The sequence below is a fragment of the Vespa velutina genome, chromosome 11 (assembly GCF_912470025.1).
Source record: "Vespa velutina chromosome 11, iVesVel2.1, whole genome shotgun sequence".
NCBI lineage: Eukaryota > Metazoa > Arthropoda > Insecta > Hymenoptera > Vespidae > Vespa > Vespa velutina.
Genome location: NC_062198.1, coordinates 4,692,844 through 4,716,757, shown reverse-complemented (window position 1 = coordinate 4,716,757; position 23,914 = coordinate 4,692,844). Strand labels below are relative to the sequence as shown.

The 23,914-nt window shown below is 35.7% G+C and overlaps 3 protein-coding genes across 10 annotated transcripts in view; 1 reads left to right on the top strand and 2 right to left on the bottom strand.

Moving 5' to 3' along the window:
* Positions 1-5,230, top strand: part of LOC124952794 (blood vessel epicardial substance-like) — a 41,212-nt gene extending 35,982 nt beyond the window's left edge. For 5 of the 6 annotated variants that reach the window (XM_047503191.1, XM_047503190.1, XM_047503189.1 and 2 more), the window contains 5 exons: positions 65-407; positions 821-1,218; positions 1,525-1,946; positions 2,626-2,891; positions 4,693-5,230. In XM_047503191.1, coding sequence (XP_047359147.1) covers positions 78-407; positions 821-1,218; positions 1,525-1,946; positions 2,626-2,891; positions 4,693-4,716 — 1,440 coding nt within the window. In that variant the 5' untranslated portion in view covers positions 65-77 and the 3' untranslated portion in view covers positions 4,717-5,230. The remainder of the gene's footprint in view (positions 1-64; positions 408-820; positions 1,219-1,524; positions 1,947-2,625; positions 2,892-4,692) is intronic. The other variant, XM_047503195.1, reaches the window with a different exon arrangement.
* A 3,737-nt stretch (positions 5,231-8,967) lies between these two features.
* Positions 8,968-15,090, bottom strand: LOC124952796. 3 transcript variants are annotated; one of them, XM_047503197.1, is made up of 4 exons: positions 14,702-15,090; positions 12,995-13,191; positions 11,123-11,351; positions 8,968-11,010 (listed from the first exon to the last, which is right to left on the bottom strand). In XM_047503197.1, exons 2-4 carry the CDS (start codon positions 13,156-13,158, stop codon positions 10,801-10,803), a joined length of 603 nt encoding a protein of 200 aa, XP_047359153.1. In that variant the 5' UTR covers positions 13,159-13,191; positions 14,702-15,090; the 3' UTR covers positions 8,968-10,800. The 3 variants fall into 3 exon arrangements, with proteins under 3 accessions (XP_047359153.1, XP_047359154.1, XP_047359155.1); XM_047503198.1 differs by having other exon boundaries at positions 11,135-11,351; XM_047503199.1 differs by having other exon boundaries at positions 10,811-11,010; positions 11,146-11,351.
* Positions 15,091-15,241: 151 nt separating this feature from the next.
* On the bottom strand, positions 15,242-18,428 carry LOC124952795. The gene is made up of 4 exons (XM_047503196.1): positions 18,146-18,428; positions 17,840-18,021; positions 17,104-17,383; positions 15,242-16,254 (listed from the first exon to the last, which is right to left on the bottom strand). The coding sequence occupies exons 2-4, from the start codon at positions 18,007-18,009 to the stop codon at positions 16,009-16,011; spliced, it is 696 nt and encodes a 231-aa protein (XP_047359152.1). The 5' UTR covers positions 18,010-18,021; positions 18,146-18,428; the 3' UTR covers positions 15,242-16,008.
* Positions 18,429-23,914: the final 5,486 nt, after the last annotated feature.

The following is a 23,914-nucleotide window of genomic DNA, read 5'->3' as shown; positions in this document are numbered from 1 at the left end:
CAGGGTCGAAAGAGCAGGGTCGATCGAAAGTATCGTGGAGAAACGTGGTACGTTTCTGTTGCAGGGGGAAAAGGGTGATGGCCCGTACCACGCGCTCGCGACGAAAAATGGCGAATACGAGCGATGCTCCCTCGACTGCGAGCAGCCTTTTGTCGAGCACGACGACAACTCCTTTCAGCAACCCCACATCAACGACCTATTCAACCGAGGGCTATACCTTCAATTACAGCGACCTCGCGAATTTCGCTGGATACTCCTTGGATGAACTGAATCACACAGGACTTTGGTTAGACGTGTGGAATGGTACCGAGGCTGCTAATAACGTGACTGAGAGGTTAAACGCCACTGTATTGATACCAGGTGGCTATTGCGACGAGTGGGAGGCAGCCCAGCACAAGCTCTTTCAGGTGAGTTTGTACCGGCGATTTTTTTTCTTTCACATCCCTAAGATGAAAATAAAGCTCCAAATTCTACATGTATATTCGTATTCTTGATTAAGAATAAATACTTGATCACGTTGAAAATAACTAAATTCCAGAGAATTTTGCTTAATACTCTGTTGCTTTCGTGAGTTTATTTTCGATATCGTATATATCCAATCGTATTCTGCTATTCTGCAAAGGGATTATGTTCGCAGTAAAACGATTTGGAATTTAAGCGATAACGAACCCGTGCCGATCCTGGATGAATTTGTTCGAACTCTCCCTCACTTTGTTCGCTTCTTGTCGAAACTCTCAGCAAACAGGAAAGTTGGCAGTGAATCCAAATCGGTTTCTTAGAGTTCCAGAAAGAAACTTAATTTCACGTGATCTCTTTCCAGGCAGCGAATATATTCTTCATGGTGGCCTTTCTGGTGCCGCGCTCATTTAAGGCCTCCGTCTTGGCCCTCCGTACATTTCTAACGGCCGGATTTATGCTGGCTGCGTTATGGGCCGGTATCACCATATGTGCTCTCGACGCCATGCTCTGGTGTCTCTTCCTCGGCCTTCTCAACGGCATACACTCCTTGATACTAGCTTGTCGATTTTTACCGCCTGCTCTCAGTCCGGAGCTTGCGGAGCTGTACCTCAAGCTTTTCAAACCTTACAAGGTCAGCAAGAAGCACTTTCAAGAATTGGCCAAAGAAGCGAGGATACTCAAATTGGATGCTGGTCAGACATACGCGACCGAAGGGATCACGCCCGCGGACGAAAGGCTATCAATACTTTTGCGTGGACAGTAAGTATTTACTTTTATCTGTGTAATTACAGATTAAATCAGCTATGTTTTTTCTCCTTTCTTAGAAGAGAAAAATTCTCCTTTATTTTCTTAGTGATAACATATCATTTTAAATGACATTATTGCATGTTATAAAGAAGTATTTCAAGTCCTTTTTATACTGTATAAAATCGATTTAAAAGGTTCTTGGTATCAGTAAAAGCAAGAAATATTGAGCACAATAGACTTCATACTGTGGTCAAGTTATTTCAAGAAACGTAGATTTATAGGGTGTGCGTGAGCGAAAAACGACTGTCTGGATTTCAGGCTGAATGTAACGTGCGACGGTACCCACCTGCACCATGTCAGAGCTTATCAATTCGTCGACTCGCCCGAATGGGAAGCCACGCACGAAAACATCGATGACGTCTTCCAAGTAACGATACGAGCCGAGGAATCCAGCACATACATTTGCTGGACAAGGCTGAAATTGCTGAGGGTATTAAGGCATAGGCCATTACTAAAGATCGTTCTCAACACCCTCATCGGTAAGGACATTACGTCCAAATTATACGCCCTTAACGAGCAACTCGCTGACGTTTCCACGGTCAGTGAGAACACCAGGTCGAATCCTTACAGAGGCGTCGCCAGAAGTCTTAGCGTCGACGCCGTAAACACAGAAACTGCCGGAAGAGTTCGTTCGACCACGTGGAAGGCGCAAAGGAGGCACAGTAATCCGCGTAGCGACAGTAAGAAATATTTTTAATTAGTAAATTAACGTCAAAACAATCATTATACAAAATCACACGTTCGTAATACTTGTAGAAATTAAATAAACATCTAGTTTGTCTGCTTCCTTATACTTATATTTACTTTAATAGTTGATTTTATATATATATATATATATATATATATATATATATATACATATATATATATATATATAAACCCATAGTTATAAAATACAGCATACCATTAATACGAGCAGTTATCAAAAACTTGCAGCAAAGCATAGGAGCGAAAGTTTGCGAGACAACAATCCTGCGCGGATTTCTCAACTTCTAATAAACTAAATATCAGGGATCTATCATAACGTGTACACAAACTCTGAACGCTTTCCTGTTCCAATTCTCCAAATTGTCAGTATTGTTTGTTATATTTTGATGGTCCATAATATAAACAACATATTCTCCTAGATGGATTCTCAAAATGTTTTTAAATTTTGGCTCAGCATTCATCCGAATTTCATCTGAAACGCTTTATCAATATTTGAGTAATGTTATAGTTTAAAAAAATAAAAATAAAAATAAAAAAAAGACATGTCAAATGGAATATTCATTATTTTCGAGATACGAATGTACGAAATAGTTGCACTCTCATGACTTCTATCAGAGAAATTAAACCATTGGATATTGGTTTTGTCTTTAGGAAGTTCACCAGCCCGATATTCTCATCAGTATTGGGCGCCTGTGGTGGCAAATCATTTTCCACCGACTTCGCCCTTCACCCAGGGCCAAAACCTCGGGTATTCGTTACTGCCGCAGGGTGTTCAATTCTCGCCACCACGGCGGGCGCCGCTCATGTCACATCCGCCACTGACGCGGCAACGTAGTGGCGGTGCGGGTGGCGATTACACCTTGCTACCTCAAACACCGAAGCTCGATAGGAAGCGCTCGAAAAAGGGCACAAGGGAGGTAAGTTCTATGTGTGAAACGAACAAATGTCGTATCAAACAATGAAATATACAGCGAGACAGTCGGAACGGAAACGAAATTAGGTTGAAATTGGAATTAGTATGACGTATCTTTTTAATCTGATTAATTACTTTTTGTTTTATAAATGTATCTAATTTTACATTTAATTGCCCGAATATTTAATCCAAGCATTTAATCTTAAGGAACTTAAGGCAATATTTTTATCTGTTTCTCTCCGACATTCAGCGTTTTTTTTTTTTTTTTTTTTTGTTTTTAAGATTAATTACGCTATGTGTCGTAAAGTCGTAAAGTCGAATGAGAATTAGTTCCTCCGTAAGAACATTACTATAATTAAGTGCTTTCACGTTTCTTCGAATACCGGAACGAAAAGAAAAACTTATTACTTTGGCAGAAAGTTTCCTTATTTTCAAGTGGATTTATTCGGCGATAAATTACCGAGTCCTTTTTAAAGCAGATTTCTCGTTCGGTGTTCTCGATATGTCTATTGCAACAAAATATCCAAAAGAGGATGCAAGAAAGCTCTATCGTATTAGCTGCGCATAATTCAAAGGAGAAAAAGTTCGGTCGAAAATGTAGCGACGCAAAAACTCAATTATCGTTCGTTCGCGAGCCAGAAAAGTGACTTGATATTGAGTTAATACACTGAGCTGCTTTCGATGGTCTCAGCGAGAAGAGTTTCTTCGGGCCAACAAAACTCGTGAAGAAGATAGGATAATGAAATACCTTCCAACTGTTGCCCACGCGCGAATAGAGCAGCTGTCATCACGAATAGGGGTCAGAAGAGACTCTTCAATTTCTCGCGAGTCTCAGAAAATTAGCCTCAGTGTTGCTCCGATCACTGTTGATGACTAATTTCCGTGTTATCGTGTTAATTTTTGCCCAATAAAAAAAAAAATAGCCTGAATGTTCGATTAGAAAAATTATCTTAAGATATTAATAAACACGTGACGATAATCTTTAATTGCAGCAATTATATATAGTGAAAGTAAAATTAGTGAGATATATTAATGAAAGAATTGAATAAGTGACTTTCGTAAACTTTCTCGCAAAATTTCTGATACATTATTAACTCGTAAATATCCTAAAATAAGTTGTATTCTAAGTTAAATTCGAAGTCCGATAAAAGTGTACGGTATAAGAGTTAGGAAGAGAGTAAACGCGAAAATTGTATGACAGTTTCTTTGCAGGCAAAAGAAAATACATAGAAATAGCTACGATAACATACTTCAGAAAGAGGCGTTAAGTACTTTCATAGATAAAACAATATTGTTTGTCGGACTTTCGTTATCTTATCATTAATATGTAAAGGATAAATATATGTTAAGTAATTACTATCATCCTTGTTAAGGTTGTGATCTCTAACTTTATCGTGATTATTCGACAATTGTGTCGGTTAAAAAGTTAAAGCTCGAGTGTGAGCATTCTGAACTTTGAGAGCTTTTCATAAGTTTTCCGCGTTAAGCATGAAATTCGTTTGACTTCCTAACAATAGAAAGTTCAGCATGTTTTACTTGATTATTGATTACTATTATTGATACGATAGTTACACGAAAATATTAGAGCCCTTAACATAATACGATTATTTTCCGATATCTTTAAGGGTTCAATAAAATCTAAGAAAATATATTTACAAAAAGGAAATATAGAAATGTCTTGTTAGAAATTTAAAAAAAAATATAGACAAAGTCTGTATAAAAATTTTACATTACGAATGATATACGATTCTATAATTATAATTAGCAAATTTTTATTAGAATATTAAAAGAGTATTGATTTTCAGGTGACATTCGAGACACCGGTATGACGGTCGCTCGACGGGGAAGGCCCAGCCAGCGTGCCGCTTCTTTCGCTGTCGCCGCTACGTTTTGCCTAGCCCCGTCGAGGTTTCGAGAATCTTAAGAAGCAAGTCAAATTCAAGAAGGGATTCTCATTACTCGAACATTCACCTCCTCGGCGTCATTTTTGGTGGCGTCCAGGCAAGCAGACGCACGATGGAGGAAGAAGAAGAGGATGCCTATTGGCCGATCGTCGAGCCCCAACCTCTGACCCCTCCTCCTGTTCGATGTCTATTCGGACTTATCAGGATGATCCGGACGTCGAAGAGACGACTCTGTGGTTCTAAAAAATGCAATGAAACTCCTTCCGCGTGTGCAGGCTCCCTTTAAAAATATTTGCACTAGCTCGGACTCCTTTTTCAGACTCTTTCGTAAATATCGTGAGTGATACGAGCCTTATACACACACACACACACATACACACACTTACATACAAAATATAGACCTATATACACGCAGGTACTATTCGTACACCCGAAAAAACGTAACTTGCTATAAGAAACAAAAAAGAGAGAATCCGCGAACGAGAATGCATCGAGGTCGGACGAGGAAGGGAGTCGAAGGACGAAACGCGGTAAAGGGATGGAGGAGGGGAAAATGGAAGAGCTTTTTTACCTTCACCGGAAAACGTCCTTCCTAATTTTTCGAGGAATCTCTATTTATACGTCTCTCTCTCTTTCTGTTTTTTTCTCTTTTTCTCTCTTTCTCGTAGCTAAAAAATGTGAAGAAAGTTGAAAAGAGAGAAAAAGATGAAGAGAAAGGGTCGAAAGAAGAGATTGGAGTATATCGCGTTATATCTTAGACGTGCATAGCCTCTATGTACTTACACCCATACATCGACTGTGATTATAACGGATATAATTCTTAAGTCTTTCAAGAGGTATCGCAAAAAATCGATTATATTGAAATACCTGTTGAATTGTAAGTCTCTCAGCGACATCGATTTAACTATTTTAGGGAGTGTCTTCGTATCGTACGCGTTCGAGTCATTGCATCATGGACGCGTAATCCCAAACATTTTCTTCCATTTAAATTGCCTAAAATATTTGCTTCATTGTTTTTCCATAATCAAGAGACATATTCTTCAAATGTTAACATGTTCACTGTTTTTTTTTTTTATGATCTATTTTCTCAGAGTTAGGAAAATTTTTATTATAAGACTCCTGTATAATACGTTGTTTAGAAACGTTCTGAGATTAATCTGCCTAAAATGTGATTCACGTATGGATATCTATTAAAGGACAGTAAATATGTTAAATTTGTTAATCTATTTCTTCCTTTGGTTTTGTGACTTCTTTTTATAAGTTCATTGTTAAAGTATCGTAAAGGAGTCAAAGTATTTACTATTTACTCTCTCTCTCTCTCTCTCTTTTTCTCTCTCTCTCTCTCTCTCTCTCTCTTTCTCTCGCTCTTTCTCTTTCTGACGAAAAGAAGAAAATCATTAGTCTTCCTCCGGGTTTTTCATCGACGTGTCCAAGCCATATCGATCGTGGATAGTTGCACAAAAAAAAAAGAAATAACGAAGTTCCACTCGTCGCAAAAACGATACCTCGACTCGACACGAAGATCTCTAATCACAAGCGAACTGATACTTGCACTATTTCAATATACCATGGGCCATTTTCACCTTTCCGCCACTCCATCACAATTCTCTTAACTCATCGACTTTAGGACAAGCGCGTTTCGCGTTACACGAAACGTCAAATATAGAAACTAACTCAATGGACAAAAATGGACACGAGACATTGAAGTGAGTTATATTCACATATATAATGCAATAAGTGCTTTGTTTAAAAAAAAAAAAAAAGAAAAAAAGAATTAAAAAATCTGCAATAAAGTGCTTCGAGAACAAATGAAAAAAAAAAAATAAATAAATAAATAAAAACAACAAATTGTAAAATAGTTGATTGCGAATCGAATTAAGAGACGAAATGATTTATTATTAACATAAAAATTGAGGTGAAAGGAAGAAAAGCAGGCGTGCTAAAGTAGATACACATATGTAAAGAGGAGAGAAAGAATAAAAGGAGGAGGAGAAGAGGGAGGGGAAGAAAACGACGAAGGAAATAAAGAAGACGGACGACGATGATGACACAAATTAAGAAAACATGTGTGTTTGTATGTTTCTATGTTTATATAATCCCCGCGTGTGAGAGCAAGGCCGAAGAAGATCTAGAAAAAAAAAAAAAAAATAAAAAATAAAAAACAAAGACGCATAAACGATTTAAACAAAAGAAACATTAAATTTCAAAAGTCTAGAAGGACGAGTGAAAAGTATTGCGAAAAAAAAAAGAGTGATGGCATAGTGATAGGCAAACGAAAATATGCGAAACGGGTGGAAACGTGCGTGTGTGTCTATGCGTGCTTTGAGTTACGTTGAAGAGATATGGGATATGCCGAAGAGAATAAAACGAAAACATAAAAAAGTTTGTAGAGTACGCTTGCGAATCGATCAAATGAGCGTGCGTGTGTGATAATTAATAATAATAATAATATTAATAATAATAATAATATTAATAATATTAATAATAATAATAAAAATAATAATAATAATAATAATAATAATAATAATAATAATTAAAAAATAAACCGGAGCAAAGGATCTTACACGTCGGAAAATATGTTTCGTACCTGATAGATTTTGCCTGACATTTTAACATGTAATATACCGCGTTTCTTAGATGATGTTTTATTCTACGAGTTCTTAACACTTGCATTGCGTCATATAAAAATAAGACAAATACGAAAATAATTTAGTAAAAAGAAAATATATATATATATATATATTGTCTTTCCTTTTTTTCTCTTTATTCTCAAATTTTTGATGAAACGTATACGAATCAAGTTTATAAGAATACAATAAAATCAGTGATGCTTTTTCTATTTTTCATTTGCGAATTCGCAACGAAAGTGTTAAGAAATCGATCCGATGATCTTCGCAAATCGCGTAGTAAGAATCCTTATTGTAGATCAATGGTTTTACTGAAGGATATATTTTGCTTTTGACTTCGACTAGTGGGCGTGTAACTAGCAATCATATACATACATATATTATATCGAGTCGCAATGATATTTATATACGAGCATCGTTATATAATTCATCGTTACGATTTTTCCATTATAAAACGAAGTACAAACTATTCGTTGTTTGGTTTCCGATCGACGTGCCTAGTCAGCATTTTGCGTTTTAGAAAAGTAGAAGAAGTCGTAAAATATGGTCTTTCCTCGTTCGCCATAAGCAATAGCGTTTAAAGACCTGTGTAGAATTAACACATAACTCGAGGAATTAATCGATCGATATAATGCACACACACACGCGCGATAGTTGTTACGGACTCGAATCCATCGAACGCGAATCATTTTTTCTATTGTACATAAATATATTGAGCGAGCAAAAATTTCGTTATTGTAATGTCAAGTTAAACAAAGAAAAAAAAAAAAAAAGAAAGGACAAAAGAGAGAGAAAAATGTGTTTTATCATTTTTAAAGCGTTACTGCTTCACGAAGGACGGAGAAATTGAATGAAAATTGGAAAGAATTAGTTCAAAAGCGGCCCGTCCCGATTCTTTGACCACCAAATCAGCCGCACGTCGATATTGGCACGAGACCAGCCGTGCGAAACGCAAGGGCCGAATTTCTGGCTTGATTTTAGGCTGAGTTATTTACATACGAATAGAGACCGAACGGAATATATTTGGCAAATATTTCTTCGTACGCTCGATCGTTTCGACGTCCGCATATGCGTTCGATGTACACGATACAGACAAAAAATATTTCACAGTCGCATATGCGATTATGAAATATAAGTTACGAGCTCGAGCTCAAAGTACCCCACCTCTCTTTCTCTCTTTCTTTCTCTCTCTCTTTCTCACTCACTCCCTCACTCTCTCTCTTTCTCTCTCTCTCTTTCTCTTTCTCTCTCTTTCTCTCTCTTTTTCTCTCTTTTTCTCTCCCTCTTTGTAAGAAAAGTACATACTCTTTCGATTTATCTGCCTTTAAATTTTCTATTTCATACTACCAGTGGCAAATATTAATTATCAGCCGATCGATACTCGGCTGTGATAATATTAGAAAAGACGCGAAATAAAGAAATCGCAAATAAAAAAAACACATATCAAACGTAGGGTGCTAGGATAAGCTATTGTATATTCGAACAATGGTTATTTTTTTTTTTTTTTTTTTTTTTTTTTTTTTTTTTTTATTGAATTATTCTCCTGGAATGTAATTTTGTAATGATCTCTGATAAATTTGCTCGATAGATGAAGAATATAAAATTCATGTATTTTGTTAAACTCTGATAGAAACTTATTGAAATCAATAAAATAAAATTTTTACATTTGGTCATCCTACTTAAGCGTCCAAATTCCTAGAGAAAGAATTGTTAAAAATACTTGTTTTCGAGAAAGAGAAAAAGGGAGATAGCTTGAAAAGAGAGATGAAGATAAAAAGGGAGAGAACTCGTGAAATAAGAGAACAATATATTTTCCGACGTAGGATCGGCTTTAAAAAAAAGGGATGCGTCTGAATGTGCGCGAGTGTCTTTATCGATGTTGTGAACCGTGTTACCAGAAACAAATAAAATGAACAAAAAAAGAAGAAGAAGAAGAAGAAGAGATATAATGAGGAAAATAAAACACAAGAGACTACAGGGGCGACTGCAAACAAAAAAGAAAAAAAAAAAAAAAAAGAAAAAAGAAAGAAATAAGAAAACGTACGTAAAGCCAACAAACACACCAACGTGACTCACGATTACAATAATAATTGATGACGATGTTTACGACGAAGCGAAAAAAGAAAAAAAAAAATACACTAACACCGTACCATGAACAAAAACGACAAGACACTGTATATTATTGCTATTATTTATTATTACGATATGTTCGTTGACTATTATGTTAGAAATAAAAACTACATTGAGAAATGACGTCTTTCTGTGTGATTCATCTCGAAGTATTTGTTCTCCTCATCCACCTATTCGTTCTTTTTATTACTTTTTTTAATTTTATATATATATATATATATATTTTCTTTTTCTTTTTTATTAAAAATGTAATGAGAAGAAAAGAAAATGCCTGTGGACCAAGATCTACTAGTTACTGCTACTAAAATAATGAAATGGAAAACGAGAATATAAGAGAGGGAGAAATAGGAGAAAATAGGGAATGATGTACGTAGAGATACTGGAATGGTGATATAAAAGGCGCTTCAAGGATTATAACCCTTGAATCCTTTTTCTCATTCCATCCGCTCGTCTCTTTTCTTCCTTTTATATGTATCTCTGTCTCTTTTTATTCTTCTCTATTTTTTACCGTCGTCATTACGACTCGTCACTCGACTCAACAAGAGTAAATGGAGGAAAAAGGAAAAGAACGAAGTATTCTGACGTTTCCGAAGGACGAAGAATCGGTGATGTCTTTCTAGATGTGGCGTCGTCGTTAAGAAAGGTCTAGGTAAATGCGGATGGATTTCCTGGCAAGGAGCAGCCTTAAATCTGGGTCGTCCAGGATATTTAGTTGCCAATATTCGATACACCATTCCTCCAATTGCGACACAATTCTTTCTCTGTTTCTTCGAGTGAAGGATGTTTCATAGTGGGGAGTTAATATTTCTGGATTTCTGAATTCTCTCATACAATTTTTACGTACCATATTTCATATAATATACATTTAGGTATATATATATATATGTCTTCGCAATAAATTAATATTTTAAAAAATGGCCAATAATAAACAGTGCATAAATTATACGAAATAAAAATAGAAAGCATATGCCATTAAAAATTCATACTATATCTGATTCTCGTTTTTCCTAACTCTGCAGTCGATTCGAATATTAGATATAAATATCTATCAAATTTGTACTGTTTTATCGTTTAAGCTTCCTTTCTCGATAACTAAAATATCGAGTTAACAAAGATTCAGTCTTCTCTATAAAGATCGTATGAGTTCGATGATAAAAAAAAAAGAAACGATTGTTTCTGTCATACTCATCAATGTTATTGGATAAGTATGACATATAATGTTACTGAACGTCACGAAGTAGAAATAATTCGATCAAACTCCCTGTACATATCTTTGAAAAAATAATGGTGGCTCGGAAGTCAACCAGTTTGTCTCTGCAGTTCGAGTTGGTAATAATTTCTTGTTCAAAAATATCGGCGTCTTTAATATGGTCATATTATTTTTATCGGCTATCACGATTCCTTTGTCGTCGTCGATTCTCGATATCTTTATGTGCACCTTCGAACCTGCATCTTCTGTAACCTATAAATAATAAGCGCATTTCTCATTTGAGATCTAATTTTTATGTATATTTAAATGTTATATACATATATATATATATATATATATAACATTTAAGTAGGAAGATTCTTACTTTAATTCGTACTTTCTTCTCACCGATATGAAATGCTCTCGAAGCAAAATCCTCGTCGTGATCATTATAATACCGATTTCCAATGTAATCATGATCGTGCACATCATCTCCATCGTAATATTTCTCATGATAATGATTTCTACGTTTTTCTTCACGTTTCGGTAGCTGGATGATTATCGTGTATGGTTGATTGTCCGAGACTGAAGATTCTTCGTAAAGAGGAGCATATCTAGAAAGTATTATTAACAAGCAAATTATATTAATAATATCACTTACAAGTATGATTTTATTTTTCACGGTAATAACCATGATTCCTCGAAACTTTTCTGATCGACATTTATTACAAGACGATCGTAAATCGTCCGTATGTATGATTTTACAGCGAAGTGAAAATATGAATAGATACGTGAAACCGGTTGTATTAAAAATTTATGATCAATCTAATGTCCAATTTATTTCAACGATTCTAAGTATTTATATTGATTATCGTTGATGAATATTTAACGAAGAAACAAAATAAAATAAAAGAACGTGATTAAAACGACAACAAAGTTTTAACGATTCAATGAAAAGATAAAACGTAGAAGACTTTACAATGTGTGGATTGATTAATGTTCCTTATAATTAATGTCACCATTTTATTTATTACACGCATATATATGAATTCATCGTAGCGACAACGTGAAATTTATTACACATTGTGGTAAGTACTCATGGCAGGTTACACGGTCGATAACCTCCAAGATTACGCATAATGAGAAAGTATCCGTCTGAAAAAAGTAGAACGAGTTCCCTTTATCCTCGAAGAACAGACTGATTTCGTCTGAAAACGGAAGTAGAGATCAAGAGACTGGTAGAAAACTGGTATCTTTATAGCGATTAGACTACATTTGGGAGATAACGAAAACGAGAGCTTGCAATTAGTCTCAATGATAATCACGCCCATCGTGCAAGATTTTGAATAGCCTTTTTAAGTCGTACTGTTGTAATTTCGTGTGGTCCTGAAAGTGGGTTACTAAAAGATAACGCAAAAAGTGTTGGTAAAAAAAGTATAAAAAAAGAAATAATAAACTAAAAGGTTTAGTTATTACTAAGAATAAAAATGAAGAAATGAAATGTTCTTATGTAACGATTTCCTTTACTGCGAGTTATTAAAATATTGTTCTAAAGACAATCAAATGAAATCAAAACAATTATAATACGACTGACTAGATCACTACAATAAGTTCCATATCATTCGGTGGTAACTTCAAGACAATCATTATAGATTTCGCGTTACTAAGTAACTATAAGTGTTACTAAGTAACTATACAAGTCCATTTCTCAAAGTTTCGAGTTCTATTAGAAGCACTTGCAAGATATGAGATATGTACGAGTAAATCACATAAGAGGGTGCCAAATATCCATGGATGTCCAACGGTGTTGTAAGTGCGAATGAGGTACTATCGATTTTACGCAAAACCATGCCATGTATAACTACGGTCGTCTAGCAACGAAGTCTCATTCAATTAATCAATCGCGGATAGCTATTTAGTCTAATTAGATTACGCGCTCACGCATTCGTGCTAAATTCGAAAATTTACAAGTATGTCTATCAATCTTATTTTTTAATCTTTTTAATAGATCAATATCGAAAAGTATCGAACGAAAGTAATAAAATTTACGAAAAATAAAATACGCTGTGAAGTAGAGCGAATTAATAACGTGAACGATTATTACGATCACGTTTGTCCGATCATAAAATTGAATCGATCGTCGACTGATGATCTTAATATCTGGCATGTTAATTGTAATGTAAACATAAGACAAGATTAAATTATATCGTAATAATATTGTAATTGTTCCATGTGTTGTTTATTTTAATAATCTTACCTTTGATATGCAGGATGAGAATAGTAATGATTCTTTGTAGATTTTTTTACTCCATAATATTTCGGCGAACGAGAGATCCAACGTGATCGACTTCGTGACTTTGGATTGTAAAATTTATATGACCTTACGTATTTATGTACTTCGAAAAGTTCGACGAATTCCATCAAGAATATGAAAAATAGAACGAACGCTAAAGCCTATGAAGAAAAAAGTATTTTACAAATCAAACGTCAATTTTTTTTTTCTTTTTTTTTTCTTTTTTTTTCAATGAGAATTTTCTACTTGAAATAATTTTAATAATCATAACGTTAGGAACGATTACTCGCTTTTAAGTTCATATTCGTATCTTGAAAATATTTTACGAAAACGTTTTTAATCTCGAATTGTTAAAGACTTATAAGAAAATCTTCTATTTTCATGATTTCAATGATCATGCTTAAATGATTTATTATTTATTTATGTAATTCGATGGATGTATGATGATTTTTTGAAAAGATACTAAATACACGTGCTTTGACGATGAATATAGATAGACCGACGTCGAATAACTTGAAAGGTATTTCTCTATGAATCTTCTTTTATACTTTCCCCACCTTTCGCTTCGGCATTTTCAAGATACTGGAGAGAAAGAGAGATAAGCGTTTCTTTTTTTTGATGTTAATTAGACGGTGTCTAGTGTCATTCTACGTTATTACGTTTCTTCTTTACTTGTATCGTGATCCGTTAGTTTTTTAATTGCAAGTATTGTAACTTTTTAGAACAGAACGACGAACTATAAAAAATTCCACGATTTTTCTCTTTGATGTTCTTCTTTTAAATTATATTGAACAAATTAATAATAATTTAAAAATGCAAAATTTTTCCGAAATAATTGGATTATTGATATTAGATTGGGATTAGATTTTTTGACAAGATCTGTTGAAAAATATGAATAAAAAAATGTATATGTATGTGTGTGTGTGTGTGTGTGTGTGCATTCAACTACACACACGTATTTTTCTTTTCAATTTTATTTCTTTATTATGACCTAGTAATAAAAGAAATCCATGGTTTCGATGCAACGCTCTGTATCATCAATTTATATGTGATCCAGAGAATCGAATTTAATATCGTTGATTGATATTACGTGCATCTTCGTTCTTTCATCGGCACTTTAATGTTTTTGAGAATGAAAAGCTTGAAAGTTATGACAGAGAGAGAGAGAGAGAGAGAGAGAGAAAGAGGGAGAGAGAGAGAGAGAGAGAAAAAAGAAGAAATCGGCCTCGTAGAATAATAATTTCAATTTCTCGAAAAATTAGAAATCTAAATAACAAGATAACGAAAACTCGTCGACGGCGTAGTGGTTCATTTGCCGTATTTAATTTTAAATTAAAAAAAAAAAAAAAAAAAAAAGTGAAGAAAAAATAAAGAAATAAATAATGTTTTGAAAAACGTCATGCTCAAAGAAATGAACAATTTACAATAGATCTAATAAATGCTATTTCGTTGTATAAAACATTCACGATATCTGTCGTTAATTCTTTTCTTTTCTTTTTTTTTTTTTTTTTTTTAATTTCATTCACCTAGATGCGACAAATGAATTACTTTCCGACGAAGACGAAATCATATTTTCTTTTTAAATGGGTTATGATTTTTATTATATTATCATCGATATAGCGACTCTCTTTTTAATGTTCTACTATTGAGTGTCCATTTGAAAAGACATACCTTGAAGGAAGGAGTCCGATGCCTTTGGAAGCACTTCTTGATGGATGATAAAGCAAAAGGATTGTCGAGTCTCGAAGGAAAGCCTTTTCATTTCCGATTCAGTTCGCTTCCGTGAAGTTTTGAAAAGCGAAGCAATCGAGAAGTCGCGATGAGAGACTTTCCGATGTCATGACATTGGAGACGATGAATAGGAAATGGGGAATGGATCAACATGGAGTAAGAGAAACAGAGACTTCTGTGGATTTTGCGATCGATAATTAAAGAGCCAGAAATACGACCATCCTTGCCTCATCATCGAAAATGAAACTGTAATTTATGCTATCGCACGCTTCTTTTTTGAGCAAAAAATAAACGAGAACGACGATCATAAAAATACTCTTAGTTTCACATGGAGATTATTCAATAGAATGAACAAACATGTAGAATGACGTATATTAACTCATCCTAACGTACACTATATAATTCGCGATAATACTAATAAATATTGTTTAACTCTGTTACATCTTCTGTGCTTTGATAAATTTTGATAAAAGACTGAACGAATGTTACCATATAATTTATTTAATTTTTGGAAGAGTTTGATGCGCAAGTACATCGTAAAATTGTTCCTTACATCACAAGATACTTTAAGTACAAATGCATATGCTTCTATAAAACGTACTCGATTATACGTATAAGTTACTTAAAATAAAGGACATGCTTAAACGTAACAAGCGATAAATAGCGCATAATATATAAATTTTATATACGATTTTCAAGCGATAATTGCACTAATGGATGCTTCTTGATATTCAGAGAATATTACGGAATACCAACGACAAGAATAATATAATTATCGAGATCTTTAGTTCGGGATTTATACGCAAAGCAATTTTTCCCTAATACTTTCATCAACGTGGACCGCATGATACATTCTAATATTTTAAATGTGACTCCTAAATTGTATGCCATTCGAAAAAAAAAAAGATATTATTAAATATATACACCTATAAACAATACTTGGATATATAATTATCGAAAATTTTTCAACGAATTGGCATGCTGTTCTCTTCTCATGAATTATAATAAAATACGATAACCTCGATGGTTTGTATTAAAAAAAAAAATATATGTATATAAGTATAAAAAGATTATTGTTGAAGCTACAATTCGGGCTCGTTTCTATTCTTCTACTTATCGATAGCGCGTTCGGAGAGAACCTCATTCAACTAAATGCATACACTTAAGAATATAGATAATTATTAATAATGAGCACGTCGAAACTGTGGCACTAGTTCTTTGAAGAACTCCAAGGAAGCCTTGCAAGTCTATGAATTTATTTCTTGAGTTTCGGTGCAATCTGTAGGCTTGATTTCCAGCCACCAATCGTTGGGATAGTGATACTTTTGTAGTTCGATGCCCTCTCTTGGTACGGGCATTAATCGGCCACCAAATTGTTTTGCTGGTAAGGGAGGAATCACCAGCTGAGGCGGAAAGCACTGCAAACTCGGTGAAAACTCGCAATCCGGTGGTAAGACCCTTCTCGTCCATCCTACCCTTCTTACCATTTGAGTCTGGAAGCGAAAAGCAATAGGATATTTCACTTAAATAATAATCCCTCAAAAAAAAAGTACGGACAAAGGAATCCAGTTCTAAAGACAATTCATGTCACAAAAGTTTTCCAATAATTTCACAAGTAACGAGGAGCTCTTTAACCTTTGCCGATCTTTTCAATGGTTTTATGAGAATAAAGAGAACCAACAAGAAGTGAAATCTCTGCTTTAGGAAAGTTGGCAGAGAAATTTTGACAAGAGCCGCCAGTCGTAATAAAACGGCGCCGTGATTTACGGAAACACGTAAACGGGAAGTTCTTGCTGTCATTTTACTACCGAATCTGCTGCCAAGGAATGATTTTCGGTTGGCCTGGTTACGTGATATGAAAATACGCGACGTCAATATAGTAGTTTGAAATTTGTTAGGGAGAGAATTTTTCATATAACGGATTTATAAGGTAAAAATTTATATTCACGAAATGTGAACAATTCATTGATTGTAAGAATAACAAGAGAGAAAAGATGATTCATTTTATGATTCATTTTTATCGGAATTATAATTTCTAGACTTCTTTACTAACACAATTTCAATATACATCACGATGTTCTATTATATTGAATTTCTCCTCGTATTCTATTCGGTAGTTAAAACAATCGTCTCATTAAACTCCCTACAGCGACACTGTCCTCATATTATCGGAAGAATGAACCTTTTAATCTATTTATCCAAATTTCACATAATTATTATATTATTCAACATATTATGATTTTGTTGTAATTAACGTAAAGAAAGGAAAAATTAATTACAACACGTATATGCATTTGTACCCTATTGATTAAAGAGACATTGTTATAAAGTATTATAATTACCACAGCATCCTCTTCAAAGACAACGATCTCCACTTTAGGAGAATCTTCGCCAACCTCATGTTCCTGAACACGATAAACTCCAGCAGCGTGAAGATACGTAGCACTTAAGCCTACCTCTCGAAACGCTTTTGTAATGAGAACGTCGTCTCTTAAGGTATCAACCAAGCAGAGTTCGACCTTGCGAGCCCAGGGCAGTGCCCGACCTATTCGAACTTGACCCCAGAGCGCGCCCAGACACAGAAAATGCACGATGCCCAGTTTAGCTAATACCAAGTGTGCCCTGTTTCGTACGAGAATAAAAACGAAAAGTAGCCATATAATAAAACAATGATTGAAAATAATTTTGAATTTGTGTTCAAGAGAAATTCTTGATCACAAAATGAGTCGACCAAAAGTGAAAGTCTATAGTGTACGACATGAAAGTATTTCTTGTTAAAGAAGACACAATAGTATTTATGTTTGCAGTAACTTTTATACACAACATGAACGAATTGTATGTTTGATGTAACAATATGTAGGCTATCATAAAAAGAACTCTTCATAGTTCTTAAATACTCGTTAAACGGTAAAAGTGATCTATTTGATTGAAATAAATATTGATCTTAACTACTGTTGATTATAATGTTGAATGATTATCTATGCATGTTAAATTTAGATTGATTTATCTACCATCGCTAAGTTTCTGTCTTATCGTCAGATGGTTATAACCATTCCCAAGAAATGAAATAAGACTAACCTGTAGGCAAGTTCATGCAATTTCTCAGTATACTCTTCCGGAACACTACAGGGTTGCTGTGGTACTTCTTGCCGACCGAGACTGTACCAAAACAGCACGATCATGAAGCAAAACGCTGCTACAGCTCGTAGCGGCGTTATACGGAATCTTCTTCGCGGCCAAAAACTCATGCTGCTGGTAACCTTAAATAAAACATAATGACAAAATCTTAAAAATTGATTATATTTTTAATCGTCCAACTTAATAGATCAATGTAATAGATTATTCATCGATAATACAAATAAATCAAAAGATGTTTCTACAAACCACAAAATATTTCAATAAACGAGGACACAAGAATCTCTTGTTGCTGATCACTCAAACGACTCCACATCGTTACGTAATTCCGATAAAAACTTCAACAGTTAGCTCATAAAAGCGTTCTATTCTTTTACGATTGCGCGTATTTCGAATGAACAAAGTTTCCATGGCCCACGTGCACACCGAATACGTCAAAATTCTTCCCCTCGAGACACTGTTTTTTCTCACCCCTATCGTGCACCACCGTCGCCTTCGCGTCTCCTTTAACATCAACCCCTCCCACCGCCAAAAATCGTTTTTCTGTGCACTTGGCAACATTGCAAATGGACGTCATTGATTAGTCTGTTTTATCGGCGGAGTTGAATACGTGGTCAGTGGCGTCGCCTTTCGGTCATTTTATTGAATCCAACGATCTTGTGTGGCGAAGCTTCGAATGGAATTTGAATCTATTATTCTTTCGAGCGAGTAAAAGATGGAGAGAGCGAAGTACGAAAATAAATTCACCGACGCTCTACGCAATCGTCTTTTTTGTCTCTCACGGAGGGTGGGAACTTTGTCATTTTGACAGAAATGGTGGCGAAAAAAGAGAGAGAGAAAGAAAACAGAAAGAGATAGTGGAGGTCTTTAAGTCTGACATGTGAAGCATTGACTACTGATAAAATATTTCAACCTTCTTTACAATATCTATTACAATTTATAAAATCTAATGACTCATTAGTAATGAGCAAAATATTAATTCCAATTTTGATGAGATAAATGTTCGAAAAAATAATAAGAAAAAGTTTTAATATGAATTCCTTTAAAAATCAACTTTTGTATTTACAAATCTAAAAAGATTTCTGTTGTCAACATACCTGCTTCTCAGTCCATTCACATTTTTCTTTATTCTTGTTTGAGGAACGACTAGCAAGCATCCGCAAATTCGTCAACACGAATGGCCAGTTTAAAAATAAGATGTGCTCCCTGAAACGTGGTAGCTTTATTGGCGTTTGTGCTCATTAGGGTAATTGAGTGGGCTCAAGGCACTACTGCGATAACTCATTCGAAGAGAGCTCTCCGAGAAAAAGTAAATAGAGCGAGAAAAGGGTACATGAGAGAAGTACAAGCTGGAAAGTCTTTGACGTGAAAGAATTCTTATTCTTTTTTTTTCAAAGAAGAAAAGAAAGAAATGTTCAAGTAAAGTCCACCGTGTTATTATCCATAAGGATTCGTTTTTTCATTAAAATCTTAACTTTTTCTTTGCAGATTGATCGTTAAATATCAACTTAAGACATTCAATCTTTTTAAGTTGATCAAGAGTCAAGTGTTAATACATTTTAAGTGTTGTAGAAACTCACGGGTCGGGCACGAAGATTCCTCGTCGAATAAAATCGTTTTTCCTCTCGACTCGCGAAGGAGAAGAAAAAGTCTCGCGCGATGTCGTAGAAACGACCGAAATTCCAAAACAAACGGTCGGACTCCTCGCCTTTCTCTCCTTCTAATTTTATCTTGTCGCTTCCCTCCCTAGTTCTTAGCGTGTATTTTCGTAGCACGTGTCACTTACGTATCGGTACCTTATCTTCGTCTTCTTCTTCGTTACTCCCTACGAAAGAGAGAATAAGAGAAAGAGAGAGAAAGAGAGAGAGAGGGAGAAAGAGAGAGAGAGAGAGCCTGTTGGCGATCTTTCGAACACGTGTATACTCATATGGCTGACGAGCTTCCGCTATTACAACGTTGAATCCTTTTTCACTACATCTTTCTTTCTGCTTACTTCAAACTTGCCTTATTCGTATAGTTTCACTACGAGTAATGAAGCAATCATCACAAGAGTCAATTGGCCAGTTTATTTGCAAAAACTACTATCTGGTATTAAATCTCGATAAAGAGGAAGATCGATTTCTTTGTCAGACGGTTTTGCTATTGATAGTATTAGCTAGTTCGATGACGAAGATAATTACTTCACCGACGCCTTGATCATCGTCAAGCAGAAAGATCTGAAAAGAAATTGAATCCTGCTGTTGTACTTACTGTAGTTTCCAGTAATAAAGTATTTACTGCGAAAGAGAGTTGAACTAATCACAATTGAACACTATATCAGCGATATTGCGATTTCAATTTTTCCAGTAATATGTCTATGTCTTCTCATTTCAATTAAAAGTATGACGTTTTATAAAGCTTGAAAATTTATTGAAATTATTAAATAAATAAAACATGAGCAATAATACTCTCCATATTATCCCAATAAAATCAAGAAACATATTACGAAATGTTTATACGGGAAGAGATAGTTGGATCGATGAAAAATTTCCATTCCGCACGGAATAATAATCTTTGATCGTAACTGTCGATCGTCCGAACGATCGATCGATGGATTCCAACTCTCGAATTATCTATTAGCGTTTCGTTTCGCACGGATAATCGTTCGGCACGATTTTCTCCTGCGACATAGCACTGCAATCGTTCGACCAAGCACGATCCTGCGTTTTTCCACGATAATGAACTCGGTTAATCTCGAGTGTGTACGCCGGCAATGCTCTTTGAATATGCCGACTACGTCCGGTTTCTAGAAAGCCACGAGTCGCGATTCCCCTTAAATAATGCAACTCGCGGAAACCTCTGACCTGAATGGCTAACACGTTCAAAGAATTGGCACTCCGAGGGTTTCCCTCGGAAAGTCTAATGACGTTCAAATTATTATACACTTTTTTCCCCATAAGAAATCTCTCGGCATTGTTAAGTTTCTAGTTTACAAGACTGACTTCGCATTTTATTAATTACGCATCGCTCTGTATTCCTATTTCTTTCGTTAGGAAGATTGTCTCATCTTAAAACATCCAACGAATTATTGTGGCACAACGGGAAACGTCTTCGCGGGAAGATCGTTCATTCATTTTATTTCGGTTCAACGTCGAAAGAGAACCCAAGAGTCCTTAAAGATTTCTTGTCCCGTTCTGTTTATAGCTCGTAAATAGATTTAATGCTTCACTTTTCTTATCTCTCTAATTAGGTATATCACTTTAGTAATTGATGAAGGTTTTATCGGATACGAACGATTATTTATATGGTCTTTTTTATGGAATTCTTTTCTCTCAATTCTCTATTGTCTCAATTATTGACTGTAATATTTTCTCTCTATATATATACGTGTCAACAGTGAAACATCAATAATTAATAAAAGACTTCGATAACACGAATAATTAAAACTTCGACAAAGTTATAACGAAAATTAATTACTTTATATTTTCTTATTTTCGATGACTTAATTGATAAAACGAAAATTTGTCTGAATTAACAAAATCTCACTGGGTTTCCCGGAAAACGGAGAAAGAAAGAGCGTTGAGTTCCGGGCGACAATAAATCTAGAGAGTCGAGTATCTTGATGACATTGTTGCCGCCTCGCTTTTAGGTGGCTATAAAATTCGAACAGGTTTAATGCGAAATAAATGAACAGATTCTCCGGATGCCGCGTGTGGTCAACTCGCTCGTTCCTGGCGGTCGCAAGGACAACCAACATGCTCGCTCCCTTTACGACCTATAAACTATTGTATCTTAACTCTTAACCAGTCATGCTTTCAAAGATACCTTTTCCAAGAGATAATATCAAGAATTCGTGCGAAGTTTGTGACCCTGAATAGATCTACCTACTTGCAATTTTTGCATCTTGGATATTATTGTCATCAGTATTGTAATCAAAATGTAAAACTCTGTAAACATCAATAGGATTTATATATTCCGAGAAATTTCACCGGCACATTGAAACTACAAACAAGAATTGTTTTGTGATTTTGAGTATCTTGAGAAAACGAGCACAACATATTTACACTTATTATTAAAAGCGAAAGTAGGCCTCGAAAATCAGGCCGTTTGGAGGTGCACATTCTTCGGGGTGCACGACCATGGCTGCGGACACGTCTGACTAAGCACAAAACGTGTTCCCGAAATGGCGGCGCCTTTGTGGGCCCTCTTTCAAAGCGGCCATCGCCAAAAGGGGTTTTTACCCTCTTGGAATCCACCAAACACTTTTACGTACGCGTTCGCCGCATTGAAATGCAAGTCGCGATCAACAACTGGGCCATCAGCCCCTTTCCAGCCCCGGCGCACCATTCCTCCTACTGATCTGACACAACTCAACCCTCCTTCTCCTTCTGTTCCTCTCTATTCCTCCCCGCGATCGAGCTACGATAAACCGCTAATCTGCCTCCACCTCCCTACTGTCCTCGCGATCAATCTTACGCTTTTTCTCAGCACTCTTCCTTCACGTGAAATATCCTTCAGAGTCAAACGTAAGTACCCAACGGATGGACAATGAGTCTGGGATAGAATAGGACGACAAGAAGGACGTTGGGCATTCCCGCGAGGCTTATTAATCCTCCACGGCCAACGTTTATTCGACTGCCATTATTTATTGTCCAAGTCATAGTCTCGTTCTTCTTTCAAGATCTTGTCAAAAGGTACTCATGACAAATGCTAACAATAGATTACAAAGCATTATTTCAAATTATTTTAACAATCATCAGGACTCCTCAGGGACCAAATAAAAAGATAGATTCAAACGAGAAAATATTCTAAAATTTGCCTAAATAGGAATATGCAAAAACACTCCATGAATTCTTTTTTTATCTATTCTCTAAAAAATCCAAGATATTTAGATGTGATTAAAGGTAAAATAAACGGATTCGCGATAGGACTAGCGGGAAGTAAACCGACGACGTTCGCATTTTGTTCGGAGGGTCTCCCTCAGCAGGAAGAGAACGGAGCACGTGGAGGAGACGCTCGCCGTCGCGACGTGAGTTACGCCGACGTGAAAACGGTCCCTCGCATTCGAAATAACCGACACAACGTTCCGTATATTCGCGCGGAACGTTAAACGTTTATCTCGAGCGTTTAAACGCGCATTGACCACATGGTTCGCCTTAACGTTTGTCAACGCTACCCTTTGCGCTGGTTCTCCTTCGCTCTTTTAAACATCGCCGCTTCGTTAAAGCTTTTCGTATCCTTTTTCCTTATCTTCCTTCTACCCTCTCTCTCTCTCTCTCTCTCTCTCTCTCTCTCTCTTACTCTCATACAATCTTCTCCTTCTATTCACGAGCCAGAGAAGCAGAAGCGGTAACGAGCATTCCACTATCCGTAATCGCGAAAGCTCAAGCGGTTAAGAAGTATTTCGGTACGTGCGACACGCCGCAAGAACGTACGCGATGTCTTCGGATAATCGAAGTCGCTTCCGACCTCGGCGTTCCACGCTCGATAAAGTAAGTCCATGTAGGGGAGGTTGTCACGAGGAGTGACACGCCGGGACCCCGGTGACTGCTTACTGTCTCTCTTCCAGCATTTCATACTCTCCATGATCGATTCAATATTATTATTCAAAATTCTTTTTAATGAGAGAACGTCCTCGATAATATCCAATCAAAATCAATGAAATAAACACATGTTAAGCGTAAACTTGATCTTAGTACCACTAAGATGAGTTCTACGACGACTTTGTTAAAACTAATAATTGCTTAAGATATTCAAAGAAAATCATCCAATCTCTTTAATATAGAATCCTTGCATTCGATCACAACGAGTAACAACGTTATTCTTTACGTTCCATGAAAGAAGTGTATTAAGTGTTTGACATCGCAAAAAGTATCGGACGAAGAAGGTATTGATCTCGCTTTCGATTGCATTATCACGGGTGTCCGTCTTTTCTGCAAGGTAGCCGCGTGCGCAGAACGCCTTTTTACGAAAGACAGAATACATTGATACGACTCCAATCATGATCGAAATACCATAAATAACCTTGCATTGAACCGA